Raw genomic sequence first — 26,497 nt, 5'->3', positions numbered from 1 at the left:
AGGACTTCTGTGGGTGCTTCCTGCCTGTGCGTGGGCTCTCTAAGTTGCTGAGGGCCCCTCTGTCTCCTCTCTCAAGTGGCGACATCCTGGTCCTTCCTGGGCCTGGGCAGCACCCTTTTTCTCCAACCGCGACTCTTGCAGCTAGCAAGGCTTGTTTGTGGTATTTTGCCAAGGAAACAACTCTGCATTCTCCAGCATGCTGTGGGACATCCTTTGCACAAAGAAGAACTTCCTACCTCCTTCCGTTGTTGCAAAACCTGCAGCTTCTTCCAACCAGAGGCAGCCATTTTTCACCTTGATCTGGGTTTTATAGGGCTCCTGCCCCCCCTGGACACTTTAGCGACTCTTGGTCCCCTTTCTTTGAAGGTATTCAGGTCCAGCTATCTGTCTTCAGTGCTTTGCAGTCAGTTGTGGTCCTAGCAAAATCCTTTACCACGACTTTAGTGTGTTTCTGGGAAAATAGTAGTACTTTACTCATACTTTCCAGGGTCTTGGGGTGGGTATCTTTTACACCCTTAGGCCCTCATTACGATTCCGGCGGGGGGCGGAGGCCGCCCGCCAGAATTCCGCCCTCCATAATACCGCTCCGCGGTCAGAAGACCGCGGAGGGTATTATGAGTTTTTCCCTGGGCTGGCGGGCGGTCTCCAAAAGACCGCCCGCCAGCCCAGGGAAAAACTCCCTTCCCACGAGGATGCCGGCTCGTAATAGAGCCGGCGGAGTGGGAAGGTGCGACGGGTGCTGTTGCACCCGTCGCGTATTTCACTGTCTGCAAGGCAGACAGTGAAGTACATTTTGGGGCCCTCTTACGGGGGCCCCTGCAGTGCCCATGCCAACGGCATGGGCACTGCAGGGGCCCCCAGGGGCCCCGCGACTCCCCCTCCCGCCATCCGGTTCCCGGCGGGAGAACCGCCAGGAACTGGATGGCGGGAGGGGGAGTCGGAATCCCCAAGCCGGCGCAGCAAGCTGCGCCGGCTTGGAGGATTCCTTGGGGGCAGCGGGAAACCGGCGGGAGACCGCCGGTTTCCCTTCTCTGACCGCGGCTAAGCCGCCGCGGTCAGAATGCCCCGCGGGGCACCGCCGGCCTGTCGGCGGTGCCTCCGCGTCCAGCGGCCCTGGCGGTTACAAACCGCCAGGGTCGTAATGAGGGCCTTAGTGTTTTCTTACACTCCCAGCGACCCTCTACACACTACACTAGCCTAGGGGTCCATTCATGGTTCACATTCCACTTTCCTAATATATATTGTGTTGTCCCTAGGCCTATTACATCCTATTGTATTCCACAGTGTTTGTACTATTTTCTGACTGTTTTACTTACCTGATTTGGTTTGTTGTGTATATTTTGTGTACGTTACTTACCTCCTAAGGGAGTATATCCTCTGAGATATTTTTGGTATAAAGTACCTTTATTTTTAGTAACACTGAGTATTGTCTTTCTTATGATATAGTACTTATATAAGTGGTATTGCATGAGCTTTGCATGTCTCCTAGTTCAGCCTTGGCTGCTCTGCTATAGCTACCTCTATCAGCCTAAGTTGCTAGAACACTACTACACTCTACTATTATGGGATATCTGGACCTGGCACAAGGTGTAAGTACCATTGGTACCCACTACAAGCCAGGCCAGCCTCCTACCATACCTATATGTAGCTTCACAATGGTGACTCCAAATATGGCCATGTAACATGTCGAAGATCATGGATTTGTCCCCAAAGTCAAAATCTGATATTGGGGAGCCAATTCCATGCATCCTGGGGGCTCCACTATGGACCCCCAGTACTGCCAAACCAGCTCTCCAAGGCTTGCACTGCAGCTACAGCTGCTGCCACCTCACAGACAGGGTTCTGCCCTTCCTGGGGTCTGGGCAGCCCAGTCTCAGGAAGGCAGAACAAAGCATTTCCTCTGAGAGCAGGGTGTTACACCCTCTCCCTTTGGAAATAAGTGTTACAGGCTGAGGAGGGGTAGCCTCCCCAGCCCCTGGAAATGCTTTGAAGGGCACAGATGGTGCCCTCCTTGCAAAAACCAGTCTACCCCGGTTCAGGGACCCCTTCTCCCCTTCTCTGGTGGGAAACTGGACAAAGGAAAGGGGAGTGACCACTCCCCTGTCCATCACCACCCCAGGGGTGGTGCCCAGAGATCCTCCAGTGTGTCCCAGACTTCAGCCATCTTGCGTGTGGGGGTACTCTGGAGGGCTCTGAGTGGCAAGTGCCAGCAGGTGACGTCAGACACCCCTCCTGATAGGTCCATACCTGATAAGGTAGCCAATCCCCCTCTCAGGGCTATTTAGGGTCTCTCCTGTGGGTTCTCTTCAGATTCTGCTTGCAAGTTTCCCTCAGGAATCGTCTGCAACAACTTCAGCATCTTCTGACCTCGGATCAACCGCAGCCTGCTCCAAGAAATGCCTGTAATTGCAACAAAGTGTCTACAAGAGACACTTTTCTTCAGTAAACTGCAACAGTTTCCACGGTGTGCATGCTCTGGGGACTCCCTGTCTTCATCCTGCACCAGAAGGACTGAAGAAATCTCCTGTGCTCCAAGCAGGCACCGTCCAAGGTGACGACCGCTAAACTGGGACTCCTCTCATGGCGACGAGCATGCTCCTAAGGACACAGAGGGTGGACATCATCAACATAGACTGTCCTGAGGTCCTGCTGACGCAATTTGGAGGAGGTAAGACCTTGCCTTCCCCCAGAACGATGGTACCCCTATGTTTTGTGTCTTCTTCGCCTTCTGAGGCCTCTGTGCACTGTTTGCAAAATCCCTATTGGCACAGCCTTGCCCAGGTCCCCAGCACTCCACCCTGTGATGCTCAACACACTACACTTGTCTAGGGAGGATTTATGATTTACATTCCACTTTTTTAGAATATGGTTTGTGTTGCCCCTAGACCTATTTTCACCCATTGCATTCTATAGGATTTCCTACTGTTTGCATTGTTATATGACTATTTACTTGTCTAATTTTGGTGTCTAGTGTATAAATTGTGTATAATACTTACCTCCAGAAGGAGTATTGTCTCGAAGATAGTTTTGATACTGTGTCACCCAAATAAATACCTTTATTTTTGGTAACACTGAGTATTGTCTTTACTTGTGTATAAGTACTGTGTAACTGTAAGTGGTATTGCATGAGCTTTGCATGTTTACTAATTCAGTCTAAGCTGCTCTGCTATAGCTACCTCTATCAGCCTAAGCTGCTAGAACACTACTACATTCACTAACAAGGGATAACTGGACCTGGTGTAAGGTGTAAGTACCCAAGGTACCCACTACAAACCAGGCCAGCCTCCTACAGGTAACAACCTGCCGCGAATAGGAGGGACCTCTTTCTACTGGACACAATGGAGCTCATCAGGTACTAACCACTTGGATTAGCTCATAGAGAATGGCAAACTCAAACCCTTCACAACACTATGGGAGGAATTTGGCCTTAAATTAGACCAAGCCTGGTGATATCTGCAACTTCGGCACTGTCTCTGCAGTGCTAGGGGAGTCCCCCCCTGGACTTTCCAAACCTCCCCTTTTTGTCTTACTTAAACATGTGGGAACGTTCCAAAGGAGTGATGTCGGGTCTCTATGGAGTACTCACCCATCATCTCTATTCGCAGTCCCGCCTTGCCGACCTACATGCCAGATGGCAGCGCCACCTCCAAACTGACTTCGAGGAGGAAGACTGGATAGATAATATGAATGCCCTTGAAAGGGGCACGCGAGAGGTCAGCCGGAAGTTTTGTCTCTTCAAAATAATTCATGACAGGTATTGGACCCCAGTAAAATTGTGCAAAATGGGCCTTTTACCCCACGCCAACTGCTGGTGCTGCACTGAGACACGTAATTTCATACACATACTCTGTGATTGTCCCTCGATCCGCCCCTTTTGGGAGTCCGTGAGAACTATTCTCTGTGTCTTAATGTCTATCCGGCGTCCACTCCCTACCTCTCTTATTCTTCTCCATTGATATGGGGGACCTCCCTGACCTGTTTAGACCACAACGCCGCCTCTTACATACCGCTCTTGCGCTAGTCAAGATATGCATCAACCATCATTGGAGATCACACACTCCGCCTACATCGGAGGAGTGGATTGCGGCAATGACGCAAACTGAGGGGCATGTACACGTCATCTATAATTTGCAAGCCCAGGCTGCCCTATTTACACAGGCTTGGGCACCCTTCCTCCCTGGAGAATCTTAACCCAGAATAGTCTACTAATTTCCAGAATATTTATGGAAAACTTGCGACATACCCATGGAAAATTTGCAGACTACATACTGGCACATCCATAGAATAAATCCGCACATCCACGTATGTTCTTCTTTTAATCCAGACTGGTGCCCTCCACGTCATGTTGTATCATGTTGCTCTCTCTCATTCATTTATTTATCTACAAACTCACTCACCTCTCCGCTAGCCCTACTGTAGATCCCCCTCCCCACTATGCTCTATTAGCTCACCTCCTCTCTTTCTCCCCTCCTCCTCCTCCTTCCCGCCCACAGACCAAGGTGCTGAGTGCCTTTAACATAACATTCCCTCCCATTCCCTATATCTTCTGCTTCTCTACTATATTCTCTCTTGATTCACCCTTCTGCCTCTGCCTTATCTCCTTGTTATTATTCCTACATACCCACCCGAACCTAAGGCAGTCTCGAGATGCACTACGCTCAAGGGGCTGACCGACAGAATAAGGGATCAATAAACTACTCACAGCTCCCCCTGCTTCCCCTGGCTGCCAGCACCGCAACCTCCACAATGAATTGGATAGTCCTGTAAACAGATTGGATAGGCTGATTGTCCGCATCCTTGACTTCCAGGCACCGCGTATTGCTCCAGCATACATACACCCTCTTCCTGGTGTGTCCCTATCTCGGCACCTTTTCACTCCCCCCCCCCAAGGGTTCCCCACATAGGGCCCCCTCCACTTCCTCCTCCTCCTTTTTCTTTCTCTCTCTTCCCTCTCCCGCCATTTTTTCCCTCTCCCTCCTTTAGGATGCCCAATTGTTGATTGACCATGTTTATGTCCTAGTTCTTGGTATTGACTACACATGGTAGTTCAATGTGCCTTGTACTCATGTATGTTTCGAATTCTCAAATAAAAAATTGCAAAGCAGATAAAAAAGAATGAGGGGTTCTCATGTGTAACTTCAACAAAGTTCGGTACAACACTATACTACAGAGATAAATTGGAGAAAGTAACTTAATGAGAGAGAAAGACCTAAACAAGATCTTGAACAATTGCGGAATAGGTTGGGTCCCTGGACTCAGATGAGGATTTGATATCAGAGAAAGCAGAGAGGAAGTGTCTTCAGAGATAAGGGTATATAATAAATTCTAGGGAGGTATAGGTTCAGCATTGGGAAGGCACGTAGACTTAGGTGGTGGGTAATTCTGCCCGGATTGAGGAGATAATATTGGAAAGTTCTTGTATGAGTTTGATAATCATGCCATTAAAAACATGAAGAAAAATCCTTAAATATGTAATCCTAAGGACCAGATAGGGAGGAGGCACTGATTTACAAATAAAAAATGTTGAAACATTTATTGGGTCTGTTCTTAGTGAGGTTTATTTGGTAGTTGAGTCAATCCCTTTCTGGTGAGGGGGATTGGGGATCTGTAGTTTTCTATCTGAGTGCGTGAGTGACAGAAGAGTTCTTGTGGCTCTCCACAGTCTTCCAGCTCTTTGGACCAAGTGTCTCATGAGAGTTAGACTGGAAGAGAACCATTTAGAGTTCTTAGATTTGGGCACATTCTCCTCGACAGAGGGGATACATTGTCTAAAATGTATTTAGTAGAAGAGCTGAATTTTTCAAAGAGCAGGTTAGTGTTGCGAAAGGGTAGAGAAGATACAGTTAAGCCAATAGTCAGAGCATCCACTGCATTCTCTCTTCATTTAAGTCCAGAAGGAAGTGGTGGGGAGAGAAAAGTCAACAGGGTTGAAGAAAATGAGAGACTAGTCCAGGATGCTTGGGTCTAGGGTTTGGAAATGATCATGCTTGTAAATGACAAGCATGAGAATACTGCCTTTGCCAACAATATTATTCTTACAGTTCGAAGAGAGAAAAAGCTGTGCCAATTCAGAAGTGATTGGGTCTTGTTCCACATGATGTTGACGTCTCCAAGAAGGATGGGTCAAGTGACAAAAGGTTGGAAGGTATTGATTCAGTAGGTTCAGTTAACAGGGGTTGTTTCCAGTAATAGCCAATTTTAGCTCACTTGTGAAGCTAAGTGAGAGATGAATTTAAAGTTTGAAAGAGGGGAATGGTATTGCAGAAATGGACAAACAAGACAAACATATGAATGGGTGAACAAGACAGATTACGTTTATGAATCATGACGCGTCAAGTTGTCAATCCTGTGTGACAGAGTATTTGGGGGGGGCAAGGACATCTATAGGATGCGAATAGTATTGATTGAGCCAGGTTGAATTAGAAAAACAACATCAAGATCAAAGTCAAGGATGGTGGAATAGATGTTAGGGCAACAGGTGAATGTAAATCTACAGCTTTTTTCTATCTCTTTATTGGTTTTATACATATATGTACAATTCACTGTTGGAGTCATTCTACCCCTCTCAAGTATTTAGGGCAACACACATGCCATCCCCTTGCCTCGTGCACTAACATATATATTGCGTGGTGTACTGCCCACAACAGTCTGATTGAATTTTAATTTGTACTTTTTGTTGCAGTCCATCTCACTGGGACCGGGCATCTACAGAGTAACAGAGGAGGATGTAACCGTGTTTTCAGCAGCATAATGAACATTAACAATAGTAAACTTTGACTAAACTGACAGGTAAATCCAAGTATCCCAATCATTTCATTCCCAGTGTGATGGAGCAACATTTGCAAATCTGCTATTGCTGTGAATCCAAGTGGAGGGGGGGACTTTCAACTGCCCCTATTTTGATGTGCATGTGTTACCCATAGCCCTCCTCCGAGTGCCCATGTTTACAAAGTTCCTGTGTTACCTGGGACATATCTAAGTCTGCCAATTCACCTATCAAAGTGGGCAGTCATCTGATTTGTTTTAATTTGTGCTACCCAATCTAGCTGCAATCTCTGTTACAAACCATTTCAGTATATCACTGCTCAAAGGAGCAGTGACTGGCAGTTGGGAATTTTCATGGCATAGCAATCCACTGTTGTACCAAGACTAAGGCCAGACTGACAAACCTGTATGTGTGTTTGAACTTTTATGAAATCCAATAGGATGTAGATCTACAGTTAAGCAGTACTCAATGTAGAGAGCAGGAAAATTTGGAATAGGGGGTCTTGTGGACAATATAGATGATAATGAGGGTTTCAGGTCAGGATCTTCGGAAGAGGAGGTGCAATTTAGTAAGGCAATCAATTATGGGAATTCAGTGAGAGTGATGATCTGGAGGTGAAGAAGGAGGTGCAGAGTGATAAGTAAGGGGAGGAGGGCTGGCCAGTGGGAGGGCCATCAGGAACAGGGGCTCAAAGGCTGGAGACAAGCTAAAGGATCTAAAGAAAGATGGGAGGGGAAGGAAAACAAAGGTAGAGAATGGATTCCAAGATATACATTTCTTGCATCTAGATTTGTGTTGATAAACTCAGGAGCATGTGAGAAGCCATGGTGTGTAATTAGATGAGAGAAAGGTTAAATGGTTAAATGGAAGGGTGGCGGGACTGTAACAGGGACAACAGTTGCAATCTGTACAGTCCGCAAGAAAGTAGGTGGGTGGAAAGGAAGGAAGTGGATAGGAAGAAGGGACACTCATCAAAGGAGTAGCCAGGTAGAGGCCAGGATAGTTTATGTCATTGGAGAAGGGGGTGGAGAGAGAGGAGGAGATGTTGGAGGATGTGCAGTCATTCAATCTGACTGAAGGCATATTTTCAGTATCCCTAAGACATGAGGAGTAAGGAGGAGAGGAAATGAGGGGGATAAAGGGCAGATATTGATGGTCATACTATGGATGGTTTGGACGGTGGCTAAATGTTGATTATAGCTTTTTTGTTGTATTGAATAGAGGGACAGCTGTTTGAGCTAAGTAGTAATCAGTAGTTAGGAAGCTGAAGCAAGAAATTAACACATTAATTAAAACATAACTTTTTTTAAATGCACATATTGTACAATATACCATGATGGTACTTTTTTAATAATGATAACATTGTGTTTGATTTGCTGATAATATAATACGAAGTACGATCTCTAGTATGCTTATCTTAAGCTGCTTCATTTAATTGGCCTTGAGATCTCTGCTCCATAAATCTATAATTCTAGCTAAAAGTGCAGAAAGAAGTTATCTTTATATTTATTTCAACAACTTACCTGCAACTCTTTTCTCTGCTAGAGTCAAGTTTGTATCTGCTTGCAGTATGGTTTCAGCTTCCACTTTCTTACTTTCTAGAAATTCTTCTAGTGCAAATTGAGCCTGTATACAAACCCAGACATGACAATGTATGAGTGCCCACAGATCACTCTTTCTTGAATCTGGTCTGCACAAGAAATAATACAGAAACTGCACTGAAAAACCATGTAAACACACCCAGTGCACCACCAATCATGGTTATAAAACCTTCCAAAAGGGTTCATAAAACAAATGTTTTACAAGGTGTTGTAAAGTCCAAATATTAATTGAATTCAATAATCTTTATTTCAGCTTACTGCCATAAAAGCCGAAATAAAACAATAGTAGCAAATATTTTTTTTTAAACACACACTAAAATACAGTCCATAGAAAAAGAAGAATTTGAAGAGATGACCTGACAATATACAGTGCAATTAATACTCAAATTAGATAGGAATATTCTGTTTTCAGTACTCTTCATCCTACTAAAGTGCAGAAACTTCGAAAAAGTGATTAATACTCCGGATCTCCTTGCCCAGATAAAATACAATATTTTTTAAAAGAGGGCAAATCAGAAGCAGCACGCTACTACAAGACCAAATGCATTCAGCTAAAACATATATCTGTTCTCCTCAACCTTATAAAGTGCAATATTCTTTAAAAGAAAAATATCAGTAGGATTACGCTACGGATTACGCTACCTCAATAATAACTGGGTCAATTGAATGTTGGCTGTAGTTTTCCCTAAAATGCCACAACAGTGGTTCCCATCCTGTGGTCCGGGGACCCCTGAGGGATCCACAAAACCTCCTCAGGGGGTCCACGAAGCCTCCTCAGGGGGTCTGCAACTGTGTAGAAGATGAAAAAGTATGAACAGATGACATCCCCAGCTTTCAGTAATGATTCAGTGGGGGGGTCCCCGGATTCCATAAATGATTCCGTATGGGTCTCTGGGTTCCAGTAATGATAAAGTGGTGGTCCACAGAAGACAAAAGGTTGGGAATCACTACACCACAACATTAGTAAAAAACACAATAAACTAAAAACAACAGGGGTTATTACAACTTTGGAGGAGGTGTTAATCTGTCCCAAATGTGACGGATATACCACCAGCTGTATTACGAGTTCTATAGGATATAATGGACTCGTAATACAGCTGGTGGTATATCTGTCACTTTACCGTCACTTTTGGGACAGATTAACACCTCCTCCAAAGTTGTAATAACCCCCAATGTGTTCTCTAGATTATGATTTTGAGATGCATAGGGCCTCCTTATGCTGCTAGTACTTAAGATCTGGCAAATAGGGATTAACAATTTTTTCTGCCATTTCTATATGCTGGCCAAAACAATCTCCTTTGTGATTCTGCAAGACAAGCACACCCTTTCTACTGTTCTGGGACTGCGGGCCCATTTGGCAGTGAATGTAAGGAGTTGCAGGGCCCCATATCTGGCCAGTACAGGTTCGATCTTGTCTTGGTATTGTTGTACTTTATATTCATTCTTCATCAGGGAAAAGTATCCGGGGATAAACAAGCCAGGAGAAAGCTATATTTGTACTGGTCATAATTTCTCTTGATATCCAATTTAGAAATGGAAGATGCAACCACCAGGTCATCCCTCAGATTTCTGTTCCCCATATTTTTCAGGATCTCTCTGACATACTTGAGCCGGGGGAGATCCCCTGATCCCGGGATACTAAGCACCTTCTCAAGCTCCTGTCCGTAGGAATAGAGCTGAAGGGTAACCCAGATTCTTCTCCTTGGACCCATTCCAATCCCATCGGATATCGGTCTAAGCCACTTGTGCAACCTGAGAGGGAGCAGTGGGGTGCTGCAGGAAGTCCCGCCAACTGCCGCAAAAATCGATTCTCGGATAACGCCATAGCATTTGCATCCTTGCGTCCCCACAATTCAGCCCCGTAAGTTTCTGAAGTGATCCAAAGATGTGGTTAGTGCAAAAGAACATATATTCAAATACATTTTACTTTTATCAAGAAGCATACTTTCGGCATTGGGTTAGATTTGTTATTGTACTCTGAACCAGTAAATTATCAAAAAAAATCAGATTACATACAAATGAATCCTTATTTACTAATGTGTAGAAACACTGACGAAGTAATCTGTAGAAACAGCACAGAATCAACTAAAACAAAACAAATGTGGAAAATAATTCTTCCTTAACTATCCAAATATTGCAGTAGAAAAGGGAAGGATCACTGACATAATATCAGAACAATATCGTGCAACAAAAATATAATGTCAAAACAATTGTTAACAAAAATTTTGTTTTCCTATACTTATTATGGTAAGTACAAAAATATCGAAAAAAAATCATTACCCACTAAGATCATTAAGAACATAAAAAATAGCTTCTTTCTCTCTCTTTATGTGTGTAGTTTAAAGTAGTAAATCTTAAAGATTATTATTTAATACCATATAAAATATATTTATATAAACACACATACATATGCATACTTACCAATGTATGCGTATATATATATTATATATATGATAATGTAACACAATTATTATTACAAATATATATTTTACATTACATGATTTCTTAATTATTTAAATTTACTACTATAAAAAACACATTATATATATATATATATATATATATATATATATATATATATATATATATATATATATATTCAATAAAAAAAACAAAGGTTACAAGGACGTTATACAGGTGCGAGTTATAGTTACCTTAGGGCATGAGTTATAGTTACTTGAAATAACTATAACTGATGAATTTTTAAGGTTTTGTACAAGTAAATTCAGAACCTAACTATAATGTCCCTGTAACCTTTGTTTTTTTAAGTGAATTGCTAAAGTTTAATAAATTCTATTTCCTAACTATAACGTCCCTGTAACCTTTGTATTTTTCTGTGAATTTCTGTGATTTTTTTTTACCGTAAAGCAACGTGCTGCAAATTGCCCCCCCCCCCAGTAACAAAAGCAGCAATCCAGCACAATCCACTCACTCTTGTTTCCAGTCTCCGTGTTGGGGCTGGTCTGACTAAATTGCCAGGGCTGCTTTGGGCTCCTAGTTTGGCCCTGGATAAGAGTCAGTGTATGATAGCCCTGCCAGTTCATGCATATGCCAGGTGGGTCTCTCAGCTCTTGTGGCAGATTCCCCTCACAAGGCGCTTCCTCAAAGACAGAGATGAAGTGATTTGTGGCACCAACTACTCCTTGTGCAGTGCTCTTCAGACCTCAGGCATGTCACAGGGTGCTCCTGCAGCCGTCCTCATCAGAAGGGCTGCTGTGCTTGCAGTGGTGTCCTCTCACCCTGGCCATGACAGGACTCCTCAGAGTGAGAAGCGAATATCCATGTGGGTGAATACTGCAGAGGCTGGATCCGGACCCCCTCATCATCAATAGAAGGTCGAGGGCCCTAGCCCCCCATAGTAAAATAATAGATGACATGGACATAGGCATTGCATTCCAAGCAGCCACCGATGACATATACGCCATACTGGGCCACAGGGACATGGGCGCACACCTTCTCCTCGACCTCTCTGCCGCATTTGACCCTGTCTCCCACTCCACCCTCTGCACCAGACTCCATGATTCCGGCATCCACGATGAAGCACTGGAATGGATCAGATCCTTTCCTACCGAAAGAACACAGAATATCAGACTAACACCGTTCACATCAGAACCCAAAGAAACATGCTGTGGAGTGCCCCAAGGTTCCTCACTCATCCCGACACTCTTTAACATTTACATGGCCCACTCACTAAAATTATCAGACAACACGGTCTAAGCATTGTCTCCTATTCCGACGATACCCAGTTGATCCTCTCCCTGACCGATAACGCTGCTAAGGCTAAGAGACATTTCCACGACCAAATGAGAGCAGTTGCCGCCTGGATGGAATCCAGCTGCCTCAAACTCAACTTGGATAACACAGAGATCCTCGTACTCGGCTCCACCTCCTCTGGCTAGAACGACACCTGGTGGCCCACTGACCTGGGCAACACCCCGCCCCCATTGACCATGCACGCAACCTGGGCATCATCATGGACTCCCCTCTGTCCATGACCAGCTAAGTCAACGGCGTCTTGTCGTCATGGTTCCACACCCTTCGACTCCTTCGAAAGATCTTCAAGTGGATTTCCACGAGACGAGGAGGACAGTCACCCACACACTTGTCAGTAGCAAATTGGACTACGGCAAAGCACTCTATGCCTGAATCACAAAGAAACTGCAATCAAGACTACAAAGAATTCAGAAAGCAGATGCCAGGCTCATCCTGCACATCCCCCGACACAGCCACATCTCCTCCCACCTAAAAAACCTACACTGGCTCACGGTCAACAAACGCATCACCTACAAGCTTCTGACACTGTGAGAAGGTAGCTTCTTTCTAGCATTGTTACCCCCACGTTTAGTCTATTTATGAGTATATGTCAAGGTGTTTTTACTGTCTCACTGGGATACTGCTAGCCAGGACCCCAGTGCTCATAGTGAAAACCCTATTTGTCAGTGTGTTTGATATGTCTCACTGGAATCCTGCTAGCCAGGACTCCAGTGCTCATAGTTTGTGGCCTGAATGTGTGTACCTGTGTAGTGACAAAGGGCCAGATGTAGGTAGGTTGAAAATTGCGACTTGAAATTTGCGAGTCCGTGCGACTCACAAATTGCAAGTCGCAATTTGCTATGCAGAAAGGTGTCTCAGACACCTTCTGCAACTCGCAATGGGGTAGCAAAGGCCCACCTCATTAATATTAATGAGGTGGGTCGCAGTTTGCGACCCCATTGCGAGTATGGGCACTCACGGGGATGGTGGCCTGCTGGAGACAGCAGACCACCATGTCCGTGACTGCTTTTTAATAAAGCAGTTTTGTTTTTTCCATCTGCAGCCCGTTTTCCTTAAAGGAAAACGAGCTGCACTTGGAAAAAAATACCGAAACCTTTAGTTTCGGTTTTTTTCAGAGCAGGCAGTGGTCCACTGGACCACTGCCTGCTCTGAAAAAATATTTTTGTTTCCATTCACAAAGGGGAAGGGGTCCCATGGGGACGCCTTCCCGTTTGCGACTGGGTTACCATCCACTTCAAGTGGATGGTAACTGCGATTTCATTTGCGACTGCTTTCGCGGTCGCAAATGAAATTGCATAGCGTTGCGAGTCGCAAATAGGAAGGGAACACCCCTTCCTATTTGCGAGTCGGAAATGCATTTTGCGAGTCGGATCCGACTCGCAAAATGCATTTCTGCATTGCAGAGAGGCTTTTGCGCCTCGCAAATGGCGTTTTTCGCCGTTTGCGAGGCGCAAATCCTTTCCTACATCTGGCCCTAACTGTGTCACTGAGGCTCTGCTAATCAGAACCTCAGTGCTTATGCTCTCTCTGTCTTTAAAATTGTCACTTTAGGCTAGTGACCATTTTCACCAATTCTAATTGGCACACTGGAACACCCTTATAATTCCCTAGTATATGGTACCTAGGTACTCAGGGTATTGGGGGCTCCAGGAAATCCCTATGGGCTGCAGCATTTATTTTGCCACCCATAGGGAGCTCAGACAAATCTTCCACAGGACTGCCACTGCAGCCGGAGTGAAATAACGCACACGTTATTTCACAGCCATTTTTCACTGCACTTAAGTAACTTATAAGTCACCTATATGTCTAGCCTTCACTTGCTGAAGTTCAGGTGCAAAGTTACTAAGTGTGAGGGCACCCTTCCACTAGCAAAGGTGTTCCCACATAGATCAGGACAATTTCCCTGAACTTTGTGAGTGCTGGGACACCACTACACGCGTGCACTACATATAGGTCAATACCTATATGTAGCTTCACAATGGTAACTCCGAATATGGCCATGTAACATGCCTAAGATCATGGAATTGTTCCCCCATGCCAAATGTGGTATTGGGGTGCCAATCCCATGCATCCCTGGGGCTCCACTATGGACCCCGGGTACTGCCAAACCAGCTCTCCAGGGTGTTTTCTCTGCAGCTATCGCTGCTGCCAATCCACAGACATGGTTTTGCCCTCCTGGGTTCTGGGCAGCCGAATCCCAGGAAGGCAGAACAAAGAACTTCCGCTGAGAGATGGTGTTACACCCTCTCCCTTTGGAAATAGGTGTTAAGGGCTGGGGAGGAGTAGCCTCCCCCAGCCTCTGGAAATGCTTTGAAGGGCACAGATGGTGCCCCCCTTGCATAAGCCAGTCTACACTGGTTCATGGAACCCCGAGTCCCTGCTCTGGCACAAAACTAGACAAAGGAAAGGGGAGTGACCACTCGGCTGTCCATCACCACCCTAGGGGTGGTGCCCAGAGGTCCTCCAGTGTGTCCTCTTGAATCCTGAGGTGTGAGGGCACTCTGGAGGCCTCTGAGTGGCCAGTGCCAGCAGGTGACGTCAGAGAACCCTCCTAATAGGTGCTTACCTGACTAGTTGCCATTCCTCCTCTGAGGGCTATTTAGGGTCTCTCCAGTGGGCTTTTCCTCAGATAACGACTTGCAAGAATTCACCAGAGTTCCTCTGCACCTCTCTCTTTGACTTCTGCCAAGGATCGACCGCTGACTGCTCCAAGATGCCTGCAAAACTGCAACAAAGTAGCAAGTATACTACCAGCAACATTGTAGGGCCTAATCTAGCCGGCTTTCTCAACTGTTTACTGGTGGTGCATGCTTTGGGGGCTGCCTGCCTTCCTCCTGCACTGGAAGCCACGAAGAAATCTCCCGTGGGTTGATGGAATCTTCCCCCTGCTCCAGCAGGCACCAAACTTCAGCGTCACCGGTACTCTGGGACCCCTCTCATCCTGACAAGCGTGGCCCCTGGAACACAGGTGGTGGACCCTTGTGACCCAGACTGTCCAGTGGTCCAAATGTCCAAATTTGGAGGAGGTAAGTCCTTGCCACCCCTCTCCAGACAGTAATCCTGTGCACTGCATGAACTGCAGCTGCTAGGGCTTCTGTGCACCTTTCCAAGGAATCCTTCGTGCACAGCCAAACCCAGGTCCCCAGCACTTCTTGCATTGCTCAACTCCCTAAGTTGACCTCCGGTTTCGTGGGACCCTCTTTTGTAGTGTTGAGATGACCAACATGCTCAGTCTTCTTGAACCCGTGTTCAAGGACTTCTGTGGGTGCTACCTTCTTGTGGATGGGCTCCATATGTTGCTGAGGGCTCCCTCTGTCTCCTCTTCCAAGTGGTGACATCCTAGTCCTTCCTGGGCCTGAGCAGCACCCTTTTTCTTCAACCGTGACTCTTGCAGTTAGCAAGGCTTGTTTGCGGTCTTTTGCCAAAGAAACAACTCTGCATCCTCCAGCACTCTGTGGGACATCTTCTGCACAAAGGAGAATTTCCTAGCACCTTTCATTGTTGCAGAATCTTCAGCTTCTTCCATCCGGAGGCAGCCATTTTGCACCTTCATCCGGAGTTTAGTGGGCTCCTGCCGCTCCCCTCCACCCCCGGACACTTTCACGACTCTTGGACTTGGTCCCCATCCTTTGCAGGTCCTCAGGTCCAGGAATCCATCTTCAGTGCTTTGCAGTCTGTTGTGGTCTTTGCAGAATCCTCTATCATGAGTTTAGTGTGTTTCTGGGGAAGTAGTAGCACTTTACTCCTACTTTTCAGGGTCTTGGGGTGGGGTATCTTGGACACCCTTAGTGTCTTCTTACACTCCCAGCAACCCTCTACACACTACACTAGCCTAGGGGTCCATTTGTGGTTTGCATTCCACTTTCTTAGTATATCGTTTGTGTTGCCCCTAGGCCTATTGCATCCTATTGTATTCAACAGTGTTTGCACTACCTTCTGACTGTTTTAGTTACCTGATTTTGGTTTGTGTGTATATTTTGTGTATTTTACTTACCTCCTAAGAGAGTATATCCTCTGAGATATTTTTGGCACATTGTCACTAAAATAAAGTACCTTTATTTTTAGAAACCCTGAGCGTTGTGTTTCTTATGGTATAGAACCTATATGATATAAGTGGTAAGGCAGGAGCTTTGCATGTCTCCTAGTTCAGCCTAAGCTACTCTGCTATAGCTACTTCTATCAGCCTAAGTTGCTAGAACACTACTAATAAGGGATAACTGGACCTGGCACAAGGTGTAAGTACCATCAGGTACCCACTATAAGCCAGGCCAGCCTCCTACACACTCAAACTCAGAAAGACCGCATCACTGAAGCTCAGGAAGGACCTCAAGGCCTGGAACAGTGCCTTGAGACCCTACTGATTGATGGACCTGTATGGGTCCTCAAATGGCATGTTTGCCCAGCCCCTTTTGTTAGTAGGGTCACCTAACTGGTGACATCTGTGATGATAATGGTGGGGTGGGTGTAGAAACAGACCCTAGGGAAGGACTATTCATGACATGTCTAGCAAGAAACTGCAGAGTGCACAGCGGGATGGTGTATCTGCACACTGGGAAAAACATATACTAAACGGCAAGGGACAATGCCTAATACAGACGGTGAGCCTATATGTGGAAAGTGACGCAGGGGAAAGGGACTCAGCAGAGAAGCACTGCAGCTGTATAAGCGGTATCTTCATAAGCAACCCACTTGTTTCTGTGTATGCTTGTGTAGTATCTCCTGGCAATAGAATGTGATAACATCATAGTGCATATGGAACATGCTCAAGGTTCCCATGGAGCCAGAGGGGCATTTGGAGAGGAGAGCGGTTGACAAGCAGATGCATGTGTGGTGGCTGAGGTGTGTGCCTTCTACTTAAATAAAGAGCATTGGATTTAAACCTTTCTGCACCTTCAGTTGTATTGTACAAACCCCTAGGGCTGAAGACTGGGGGATTTGGGGTGAAGGAGGACTGACAGTTATTTTACATGGAATTCAACATTAGCCTCCGCACAGGCAGAAGGTGCACTCCGCATAACCTGCCAGATAAAGGGCCTGATTTAGAGTTTGGCCGAGGGGGTTACTCTGTCACAAATGAGACAGATATCCCGTCCGCCATGTTACGATCCCATAATAATATGGTGGATGGGATATCCTTCATGTCTGCGACGGAGTAACCCATCCGCCTACCTCTAAATCGGGCCCAATGTCCTTTCACACCAAAGGGAAAGCGCCGACAATGGAGAGGGCCCCGACAGCAGTGGGAAAGTCGGTATTCCAATAACAGAGGTAACTGCATCAAGGAGGTACTCTCTGAAGTATTGTTTACCCCTCTACAAGTAATAGGAAGCGCTCGGAGAGACGGATGCATACATTTAAAGGTTCCTGCATGAAGCAGAGCAGGTTGCTGATATAGGGGAAGTGCTCAGATACAGTTAGAGCAAACTTGGCTCAACTGGGCCATCGCACGAAGACCCTTCAAATTGGGAAAATGACATAAAATGATCAGTCGTCTTTTCTGTCGCTACAGCAGATGTAAGGGCAGGATCGATGGATATTATTGTTATGAACAGAAGCAAGATTCATTGAGAAATGTAAACCAGCTGTCAGTGCATTCAATGAGAATAAAGTATGGTCTCTCATTCGTATATAATGTGTACCCCCTTATGTGCATTATTCTCTATTGACATATATGTGATACTGTTTTGCATTTTCTGTATTTTGTTACAGTTTTGTACTGTGGTTGCATTATCACAGATGCCAACATTTGTAAGGGGGAAAGAGGAGGTTTCCAAAAATAAATCAGGTATTTGATTTACCTCTAGTCACTTGCATTGAAATGGGTGAAAGTTCAGGCGGGAGAAAGCTATAATAAAGATATTTTTGGGGTTTAAAATCATGAGCCTGTCGTCTGAATCGGGTGTGCTGGCATGTCTGCAATATGAGAACTAATCTTTAATATGCAAGCAGAGGAGGGAGCAGGGTAAAATGACGGAACACTAGGATTGCCTACGCTTTGTTTAGGCAATGTGTGACTTTTAAATGCGTTTATAGCTATTAACGTATGTAGGATTCTCGGTATGGCGCACACTTCCACTGCTGACCCTTCTTGTACCTGGGACCCTGACAGTGGCCACTTGACCTTCTAGTCCTGGGCCCTTGTGGCTGTCTTGAAAGCAGCCAGGTGGTCCCCGTCTGCACCAGCATGGGTGGACCAAGTAACCAGCAAAGCATGGTGGCTGGCTGAAAATACCCCCGACCAGCTGGCTTGTGTCTTGTGTTTCTGCAAGGTGCCCCTCTCATAATGTAGCAGACGATCACAAGCGGCAGGTTTGATTTTTTTTCTGTACTTGCAGTCTGCCAGACAAGTGGCATTGGCTGCAGCTTACACAACCCTCAGTCTTATTAGGAGACAAAGACGTGGCTGAGAAGGACCAAGAGAATATTATTATTGTCAGTTTGTTGCTCTTCACCTTCAGGTAACAGTAAATACGGTGACACAGTTGATTTCGAGTATTATCGTCTCGAACCCTCCCTCCTCCCAGCTGCCACTCCCACCCTCCCCTCCTCTTATTGCAGCCGCAGCGCGGCCACGCAGCAGGCGCAACGCTGGCGTGCCAAAGGCAAGCCCGTCTGCGCCCATCTGAGCCAAGACCGCACCCAGCGCCAGTCCCCCAGGCTCTCTCAGACACACCTACTCCCCCCTCACCCTCTACTCTCTCAACCCAGGCCCCCGCCCCGCATGCACCCCATTTAGCCTCACACACACTCATGGCCCCTTCAACTGCCACATCTGTCACTTCTCCTGCTCGTCATCCCTCACACCAACCATAGCGACCCCACCTTCAACAAACACAACACCCCCAACACAAGACTCACCCACCCTGCCCCCACCAACCAACCCCTCAGCACACCAGCCCACAACCAGAACACACCCTGCAACAACACCCTCACGCACCACACTAACGCCACCCACCACAACCACCTCAACTGCCTGCTCCTCAACATCCGCTCCCTTCACAAACATGCCATAGAACTCTGGGACCTCATCACATCACACTCACCTGACATCGCCTTCCTCACGGAAACCTGGACCAACCCCTCCTCAGAACCCGACATAGCCATAGCCACCCCCAAGGGATACAAACTCCAACACAAAGACCGCCTCAACAGGCCAGGTGGTGGCATTGCCATCCTACACAGAGACACCATCAAAGTCACCACCAGCTCCCAAGACACTATCAACAACACTGAACACATGCACTTCCTCATCCACATTAACGACAACTCCACCCTCAGAGATACACTAATCTACAGACCACCGGACCACGCCCCGCCTTCTGCGACACCATCACCGACAGCATCAGCTCGCACGCCCTCACCTCCACAGACTACATCATCCTCGGTGATTTCAACTTTCACTTAGAAAACCCACAAGACCACAACACTGCCTCCCTCATAGACAACCTCACCAACCTCGGACTCAAACAACTGGTCACCGCAACCACTCACTCAGCAGGACACACGCTTGACGCAATTTTCACCGCAAGCCAACACATAACCAACACCCACACCACCGAACTCCTCTGGACTGACCACCACTGCGGCCACTTCTTCTTCACCAAACCCCCCACACACTACCATCAACACACCACACCCTACCGCATGTGGGACAAGATCCCCACAGAACGACTTAACTCCCAACTGGCCCATAACCCCCCTCACCCAACGCCAACGACCCCAACACAGGAGCACACAACCTCTCCAAATGGATCACTCCCTGCACAGACACACTAGCCCCCCCTCAGAAAACACATCGCCACCCGCAACATCAAGAACGCCCCATGGTTCACCCCTGAACTCCAAGACTCCAAGCACAAATGCCGCCAAGCTGGGAAAATATTGCGACTAGAACCTTCCACAACCAACTTCTCCATCCTCAAAACCACCATTCGCACCCATCATCAACTCAGACGCACCGCCAAAAGAGATCACTACAAGACACGCCTTGACAACACCTCTCAAAACAGCAAAGAACTCTTCACCATCATCAATGAACTTGCCAAACCCAAAGCCAGCAACATAGATCCCAGATACACACACAGCCCCTATGTGACGCCCTTTCCAACCACTTCCTCCACAAAATCCTGGACATCCACAACAGCTTCATACCACACACACCCACCACACACACCCCTCACTCACCCAACCCAACCCCCACTCATGACCCCCCCACCACACTCTCCACATGGACCCCCACCACACACGAAGAAACAAAAAAAAAGGAACTCCATCCACTCCGGTTCCCCCTCCGACCCCTGCCCACACCGCATCTACAACAAAGCTAGCCCAACCATCGCCCCCATACTCTACAACATAATCAACTCCTCTTTCGACTCTGCCACCTACCCAGACCCCTGGAAGCACCCAGAAATCACCGCTCTCCTAAAAAAAAAACAAGCCGACCTGGAGATCCTCTCCAACTACCGCCCCATCTCCCTCCTCCCTTTCCCCGCCAAGGTTGCAGAGAAATTAGTCACCACCCGCCTATCCCACTTCCTCGAAGCAAACAACACTCTTGACCCCTCACAATCCGGGTTCCGCAAAAACCACAGCACGGAAACCACCCTCATCGCATGCACTGACGACATCAGGACCACAGTCGACAAAGGCGAGACCGTCACACTCATCCTCCTAAACCTCTCCGCAGCCTTTGACACCATCTGCCACCACACACTCCGCACACGCCTCCACAACATAGGAATTCGCCACAAAGCCTTAGACTGGCTCACCTCCTTCCTCACCGACCGGACCCAGAGAGTCTGCCTTCCGCCCTTCCACTCCAACACTACCAAGATCACCTGCGTAGTCCCCCAAGGGTCCTCCCTCAGCCCCACACTCTTCAACATCTACATGATCCCCCTAGCCAACATCCTCCAAGCACACGGAATCACTATCCTCTCCTATGCAGATGACACCCAACTCATCCTCTCCCTCACCCGCAACCCCACCACTGCCAAAACCAACCTACACGCCACTCTCCTCGACACCGCCAACTGGATGACCACTAACCACCTCAAGCTCAACTCAAACAAAACCGAGATCATCATCTTTGGCCCCAACAAAACCACATGGGACGACTCCTGGAGGCCCATCGCCCTAGGCCCCACACCCACCCCCGCAAACCACGCACGCAACCTCAGCATCATCCTTGACCTCTCCCTCTCCATGACACATCAAATCAATGCTCTAACCTCCTCCTGCTTCCACACACTCCGCACGCTAAAAAAATCCTTCAAATTGATTCCCCCAGAAACCAGAAAAACAGTCACCCACGCAATCATCAGCAGCAGACTGGACTACGGTAACGCCCTCTGCACCGGCACCACACTCAAACTCAAACTCCAGAGAATCCAGAACACAGCTGCACGCCTCGTCCTTGGCCTCCCCCGCCACGAACGAATCTCACCACACCTCAAATCCCTTCACTGGCTCCCCATAGACAAGAGAATCACATTCAAGATCCTCATCCACGCACACAAATCCCTCCACAACACCGGCCCAACCTACCTCAATGAAAGAGTTAACTTCCACACTCCTACACGCAACCTCCGATCAGTCGACCTCGCCCTAGCCACAGTCCCCTGCATCCAATGCACCACCACAGGAGGCAGGTCTTTCTCCTACCTCGCCCCCAAAACCTGGAACTCCCTCCCCACGACCTTCGCAAAACCAAAGACCTACTGGTCTTCAGAAAGAACCTCAAGACATGGTTGTTCGATCAGTGACCCTCCCTTACCCCCTCCCTGATTCCCCCCCACCAGCGCCTTGAGACCCTCACGGGTGAGTAGCACGCTCTACAAATATTTTTGATTGATTGATTGATTGATCTTTAAAAAGGGGCAGAAGGTTAGTGAGCTTCCATTTCAGGGCTTTTGCAGGAGTTTCAAGATCTTTTTAGAACTTCGCATTGCTCAAAAGCGTATCATTTTTTATATTTACCTCTGCCCATGCACTTCATTGCTTGTTATTGGTAAGTGTCACTTTATATGTCACACATTTGGTCAGTGAATACCAGTCATAAGTACACAGACACCATGAAAATGTCACACATAAGCAATCTGAAAACGTGGCCGCTGTGTCTGCGCTCCCTACATGTTGCACAGGGGACTTAGTATTAGCTACAGTTTGGAGGCAGTTTTTGATTGACAACACTTTTGTGACTGGTGCTTCTCGACTTTCTCCCTTTCAGGACAGAGGGCCTCGAGAGTGACCACAGTAAGAGCACGCCTTCCTGCACATAAACATTCATTCATGGCCTTCTGCTCTTTCTATGCATGCTGCAGAATGCAGCACACACACAAAAAGCCAAAACGAAGAGGAATAAAAGCATTCCTCCTTGTTGTGCATGCTAACACCACCCCTGGAGGTGGCATTAGTTTTTGGCGCTGCCACAGATTTGCAATTTTCATAAATCTGGGGCAGTGTCAAGAGCAATGGGTGTTGCTGTGGAACGGCCACTGCAACACCTATTCACACCCCTCAGCTGCAGAAAACTGCGTCAGAGGTGGCCATATTTATAAGGTGGCATTAAGCCATAAAAAGTGGCATTACACCTCCTTGTAAATATGGAGAAGTGGTTACCACCACCGGAATGACGCAAAAAGTGACACTTTGGTGGCGCTAGGGCCTTGTAAACCTGGCCCTAAGTACGTTATGCCCAGGGAAGCAGAAGATGACAGCACTTCCACTGTAGTGGATTAGCAGCAGGCCAGTTCAACCATAAGGGCTAGGCCCTCCCAAATATTCCAGGGACCCTCCCAAGGCCCATTTACAAGTAGTAAATATCATTAGTTCTTTTTCTTTAGTCGATAATCTTGGCCTGCAGCCTTGCTTTCTCAGCTTAATTGCTTAACTTTTGTGAAAAGCATCAATACCTTGCCCTACTTTAAGTGCCTGAGAAAAGGAGTGAAGTCCGTGGGGATGGTGGCTGTTATCATGGTCACGTGAAAATCGGGGGTGCCTGTGACACACTCCCTTCATATCAAAAGAAGCCCAGAAACTTCCATTGCGCAGTACTGCCATAGACACTGGAATTGTGCATTTCAGCAGCTACTGCATTTTCCATATTACTATGGATTTACTGCATTTACCACATAATTCATCATCTGCTGCATAATATGCTGATTATAACAAAACATTGTTTCTAGCTCGAATGGATTAAAAGTTACTAAACAAAAGTGACATGTTGCTGTAAACTCTTCGGGGCCCTTGTAATTGAACCTTTGTCCTCTCCTAACAAATTCTCTCTCTATGTTACATGAGAAGATATAGATGGACTATAATGCTGCAGCTTCCCTTTGGGTGTTAAACCGATAAAATAATATACGGTACCCACCACTAGGAAACCTTCCTGGGTGATAGTGCAGTTTACGAATACACATCACATACAGTAGGCTAATGCACTTGCTACTAAGATGTTCCTACAACCTGTTGCTTCGTAAGTTCAAATATTACTACTCAGCCTTTCATTTCCACCACTGTATAACACCTGAAAATACTGACAGCAATATAACAATTCTGAGTGGGTTGGTGTCCCTGATGTGGTTAAACAACACGCTTATTTGACTGCGTAACCAGCTTAGACCACTAATGTTATTAGCTATCAGTTAACTTTCAGCTCAGTCTGGTGTGGTGTTCTTTAGTCAGAAATCCTGAAAAGCCCAGGTCCACAGATTTCACAACTGTAGCTCTAAATGGTAACAAACAAAAATAAATATTGCAGAATCTTGACAGGAGGAAGTGGCAATGGGGTACAGCGATGAGAAATGGAGGGTGATTGAAGGAGAAAGTGGGAATAGAAAAGATGAGGGTAAGGAAAAAGGGGTAGATATGACAAAAGATTGGTAAAGAACGAGGTGGATAAAATATCTGTAAATTAGCAACAGAAGGAAAGGGAAGAGATATGACCGAGAGGGCTATTAGAGAGGAGTAGGACAATCAATCAATCAATCAATCAATCAGGAATTTGTAAAGTACACTACTCACTGGTGAGGGTCTCAAGGTGTCTTTAGGACAGCAATGTGAGTCATAAAAGTAGGGAAGAAGGTGTTAGAGGTAGATGAAGAAGGATGATGGGGAGGATGGAGCAGGAGAATGACAAACAAATTACGTGATGCGAAGAGAGTGATGCAGCCTGAAAAAAGAAAAGCAGGAGAGGTGAGTAGAGGGAAAGGAGTAGTAAAGGGTGGAGGTGGCGGATGAGGCTCAGATGAAGCGTTAAGAAGAGGGTGGTAGAACAGAAAGAAGAAGAGAGTGATGGCTGGGGAGGGTGATGGCAATAGGAAAGACTAGTGTAAGAAAGTAAGAGAACAGGAAGAAGAGGAAACATGCAAATCAAAATTTAGAAAATAGCTTAATTTTGAGGCACTGATATGAGCTGTACTTTGTTCCCATTAAAATACGTTCTACGCAAAGGACTGACAGCGAATATTGTTTGCAAAACTAGCCACAAAAGTACAAGTCCAGTTGTCAACCTCAGAAGCGGTACTTGTGACACAGTGAGCAGCTAAGTGACAGCAGCACTGCCCTGGAGATTAGGACCTCATTCTCCACCAGCAATTTCATGGCAGTAAGTGAACATGCAGACAGTGAACATTACAGGGTGCTGGTGAACCCTGCATCCTACAGCAATGCCACCGGCTCAATTACAACCCGGAGACAATGCTGTAGCATGTTTCCCGGTAGGCCAGCGAGCAGAAACTCAGTTTTCTGCCCGCTGACCTTGCGGGAAACTCTTAATGGGCCCAGCGGGGAGGTAATCACGATGGCAGCAACCTCCCTGTCAAAAGTTTGGCGGGCAGCCTAAACCGTCCGCCAAATTCAGAATGATGCCCTATATCGCATTTTGTTATAGTTTATGCAGAGCCAGCATCCTTTAACACTTGTATAATATGTACCGTGCACAAGACACCTTGCCTATTGTTTGTTTTCCTGAAATGTAGCCTACTTGATATGATTCCATACACCTGCAAGTATGAAAAATGTCATGTTCGCTTGTTCTCTCATGTTTGCTCCCATTGAGCTTCCAACTGCCACTGGGTCTACAGTTTTATAAGGCACTCAGTAGGCGCAAGGTTATTTCCTTTAAGTTTCACGTTGTACCATTTTCAGGTATAGGGGGGTGGGTGGGGGCAGGTTTAAGAGTTGTTAAGAGTTGGCAGACTCTCTTTTTATGTTATCCCTTCTTCTTCCCTTGTTTCTAGTTGCTTTTCCTCCTAGATGACACTAGGGTCTGTTTGGTAATGGTAGGTCTCAGTACATGCTTGAACATATCCCTCTATCAAGGTGGGCATGCCATCTATGGGATCTTGAAACTCCATCTTGACATATGTGTGACTAAATCTGACTCAGTAAATATACTAAAATTAACCTGATGATGGTGACAGATTCCCTACAATTGGTTTCACTGAACACTAAAGAGCTGAATCGTCCGGTTAAGAGACAGAAGATCCTCAAATACACATACAAACTCAAATGTAATATAATCCTTTTAGATGAATCTACATTATCTACCAATGACATTATCTCTTTCAATGAACCTTCGATCTCAGAGTTTTTTTGCTGACCAGCACAAACGAAGAAAAATGGTGTGATCACACGTATTATTAAACAAGTGAAGATTGAGGTTTTAGACATACTAGCAGACCACAGTGGGTGGTGGTTACTCAGCAAATTATATTAAGCAGGTAAAGTTATTATGCACTGATAAGCTATGCTCCTAATGCAAATGATAAGGGGTTCTGGAAGCATATCGATGGGCTGATTAATGGGCTCCCCAATGACACTCATCTGATAATAGTGGGGACTTCAACCTCCCCCGCAATCTCACTCTAGATTGCAGCTCGAGAATTAAATTTAGACACTCCAATTCCCACAAACGGCTCAGTAAAATATGCACCAACTACTCTCTCTCAGTTTTTAGGTGCCATCAACACCCAGATGACAGAAATTACACCTTCTACTCCTTACCCCACCAGTTATACTCCAGGATTTATTACATCTTGAGTGTCCAATAACTATGCAAGAATGATAACCGACACCAGCACTGAACCCACGTTGATCTCTTGTCAATCAGCTGTCTTAGAAATGTTGAACTGGTCCATCTTGAGCCCTACAGACAAATCCTGGAGACGTAACCCAGAAATTCTCCAAAACCCTACACACACTGCAAAGATTCATTCAGCTATTATGAACTTATGTAAAGATAATGGACCGGAAGACTGTACCCCCAAGCCTTTGAAAGCCACTATTAAAGGAGTGATAATGGGTCTCTGTCCCCATTTAGTAAATCTGCAAACACCCAGATGAAGGCCCT

The 26,497-nt window shown here is 46.4% G+C and overlaps 1 protein-coding gene across 1 annotated transcript in view; it reads right to left on the bottom strand.

Moving 5' to 3' along the window:
- The window catches only part of LOC138246630 (guanylate-binding protein 1-like), a 240,278-nt gene that overhangs the window by 69,556 nt on the left and 144,225 nt on the right, over positions 1 to 26,497 (bottom strand). Inside the window, exon 9 of the mRNA XM_069201343.1 lies at positions 8,290 to 8,392. Coding sequence (XP_069057444.1) covers positions 8,290 to 8,392 — 103 coding nt within the window. The remainder of the gene's footprint in view (positions 1 to 8,289; positions 8,393 to 26,497) is intronic.

This window comes from Pleurodeles waltl, chromosome 7 (assembly GCF_031143425.1).
Source record: "Pleurodeles waltl isolate 20211129_DDA chromosome 7, aPleWal1.hap1.20221129, whole genome shotgun sequence".
Lineage (NCBI taxonomy): Eukaryota > Metazoa > Chordata > Amphibia > Caudata > Salamandridae > Pleurodeles > Pleurodeles waltl.
Note: the sequence above shows the minus strand (reverse complement) of the source record. Positions and strands in the feature narration are given on the sequence as shown.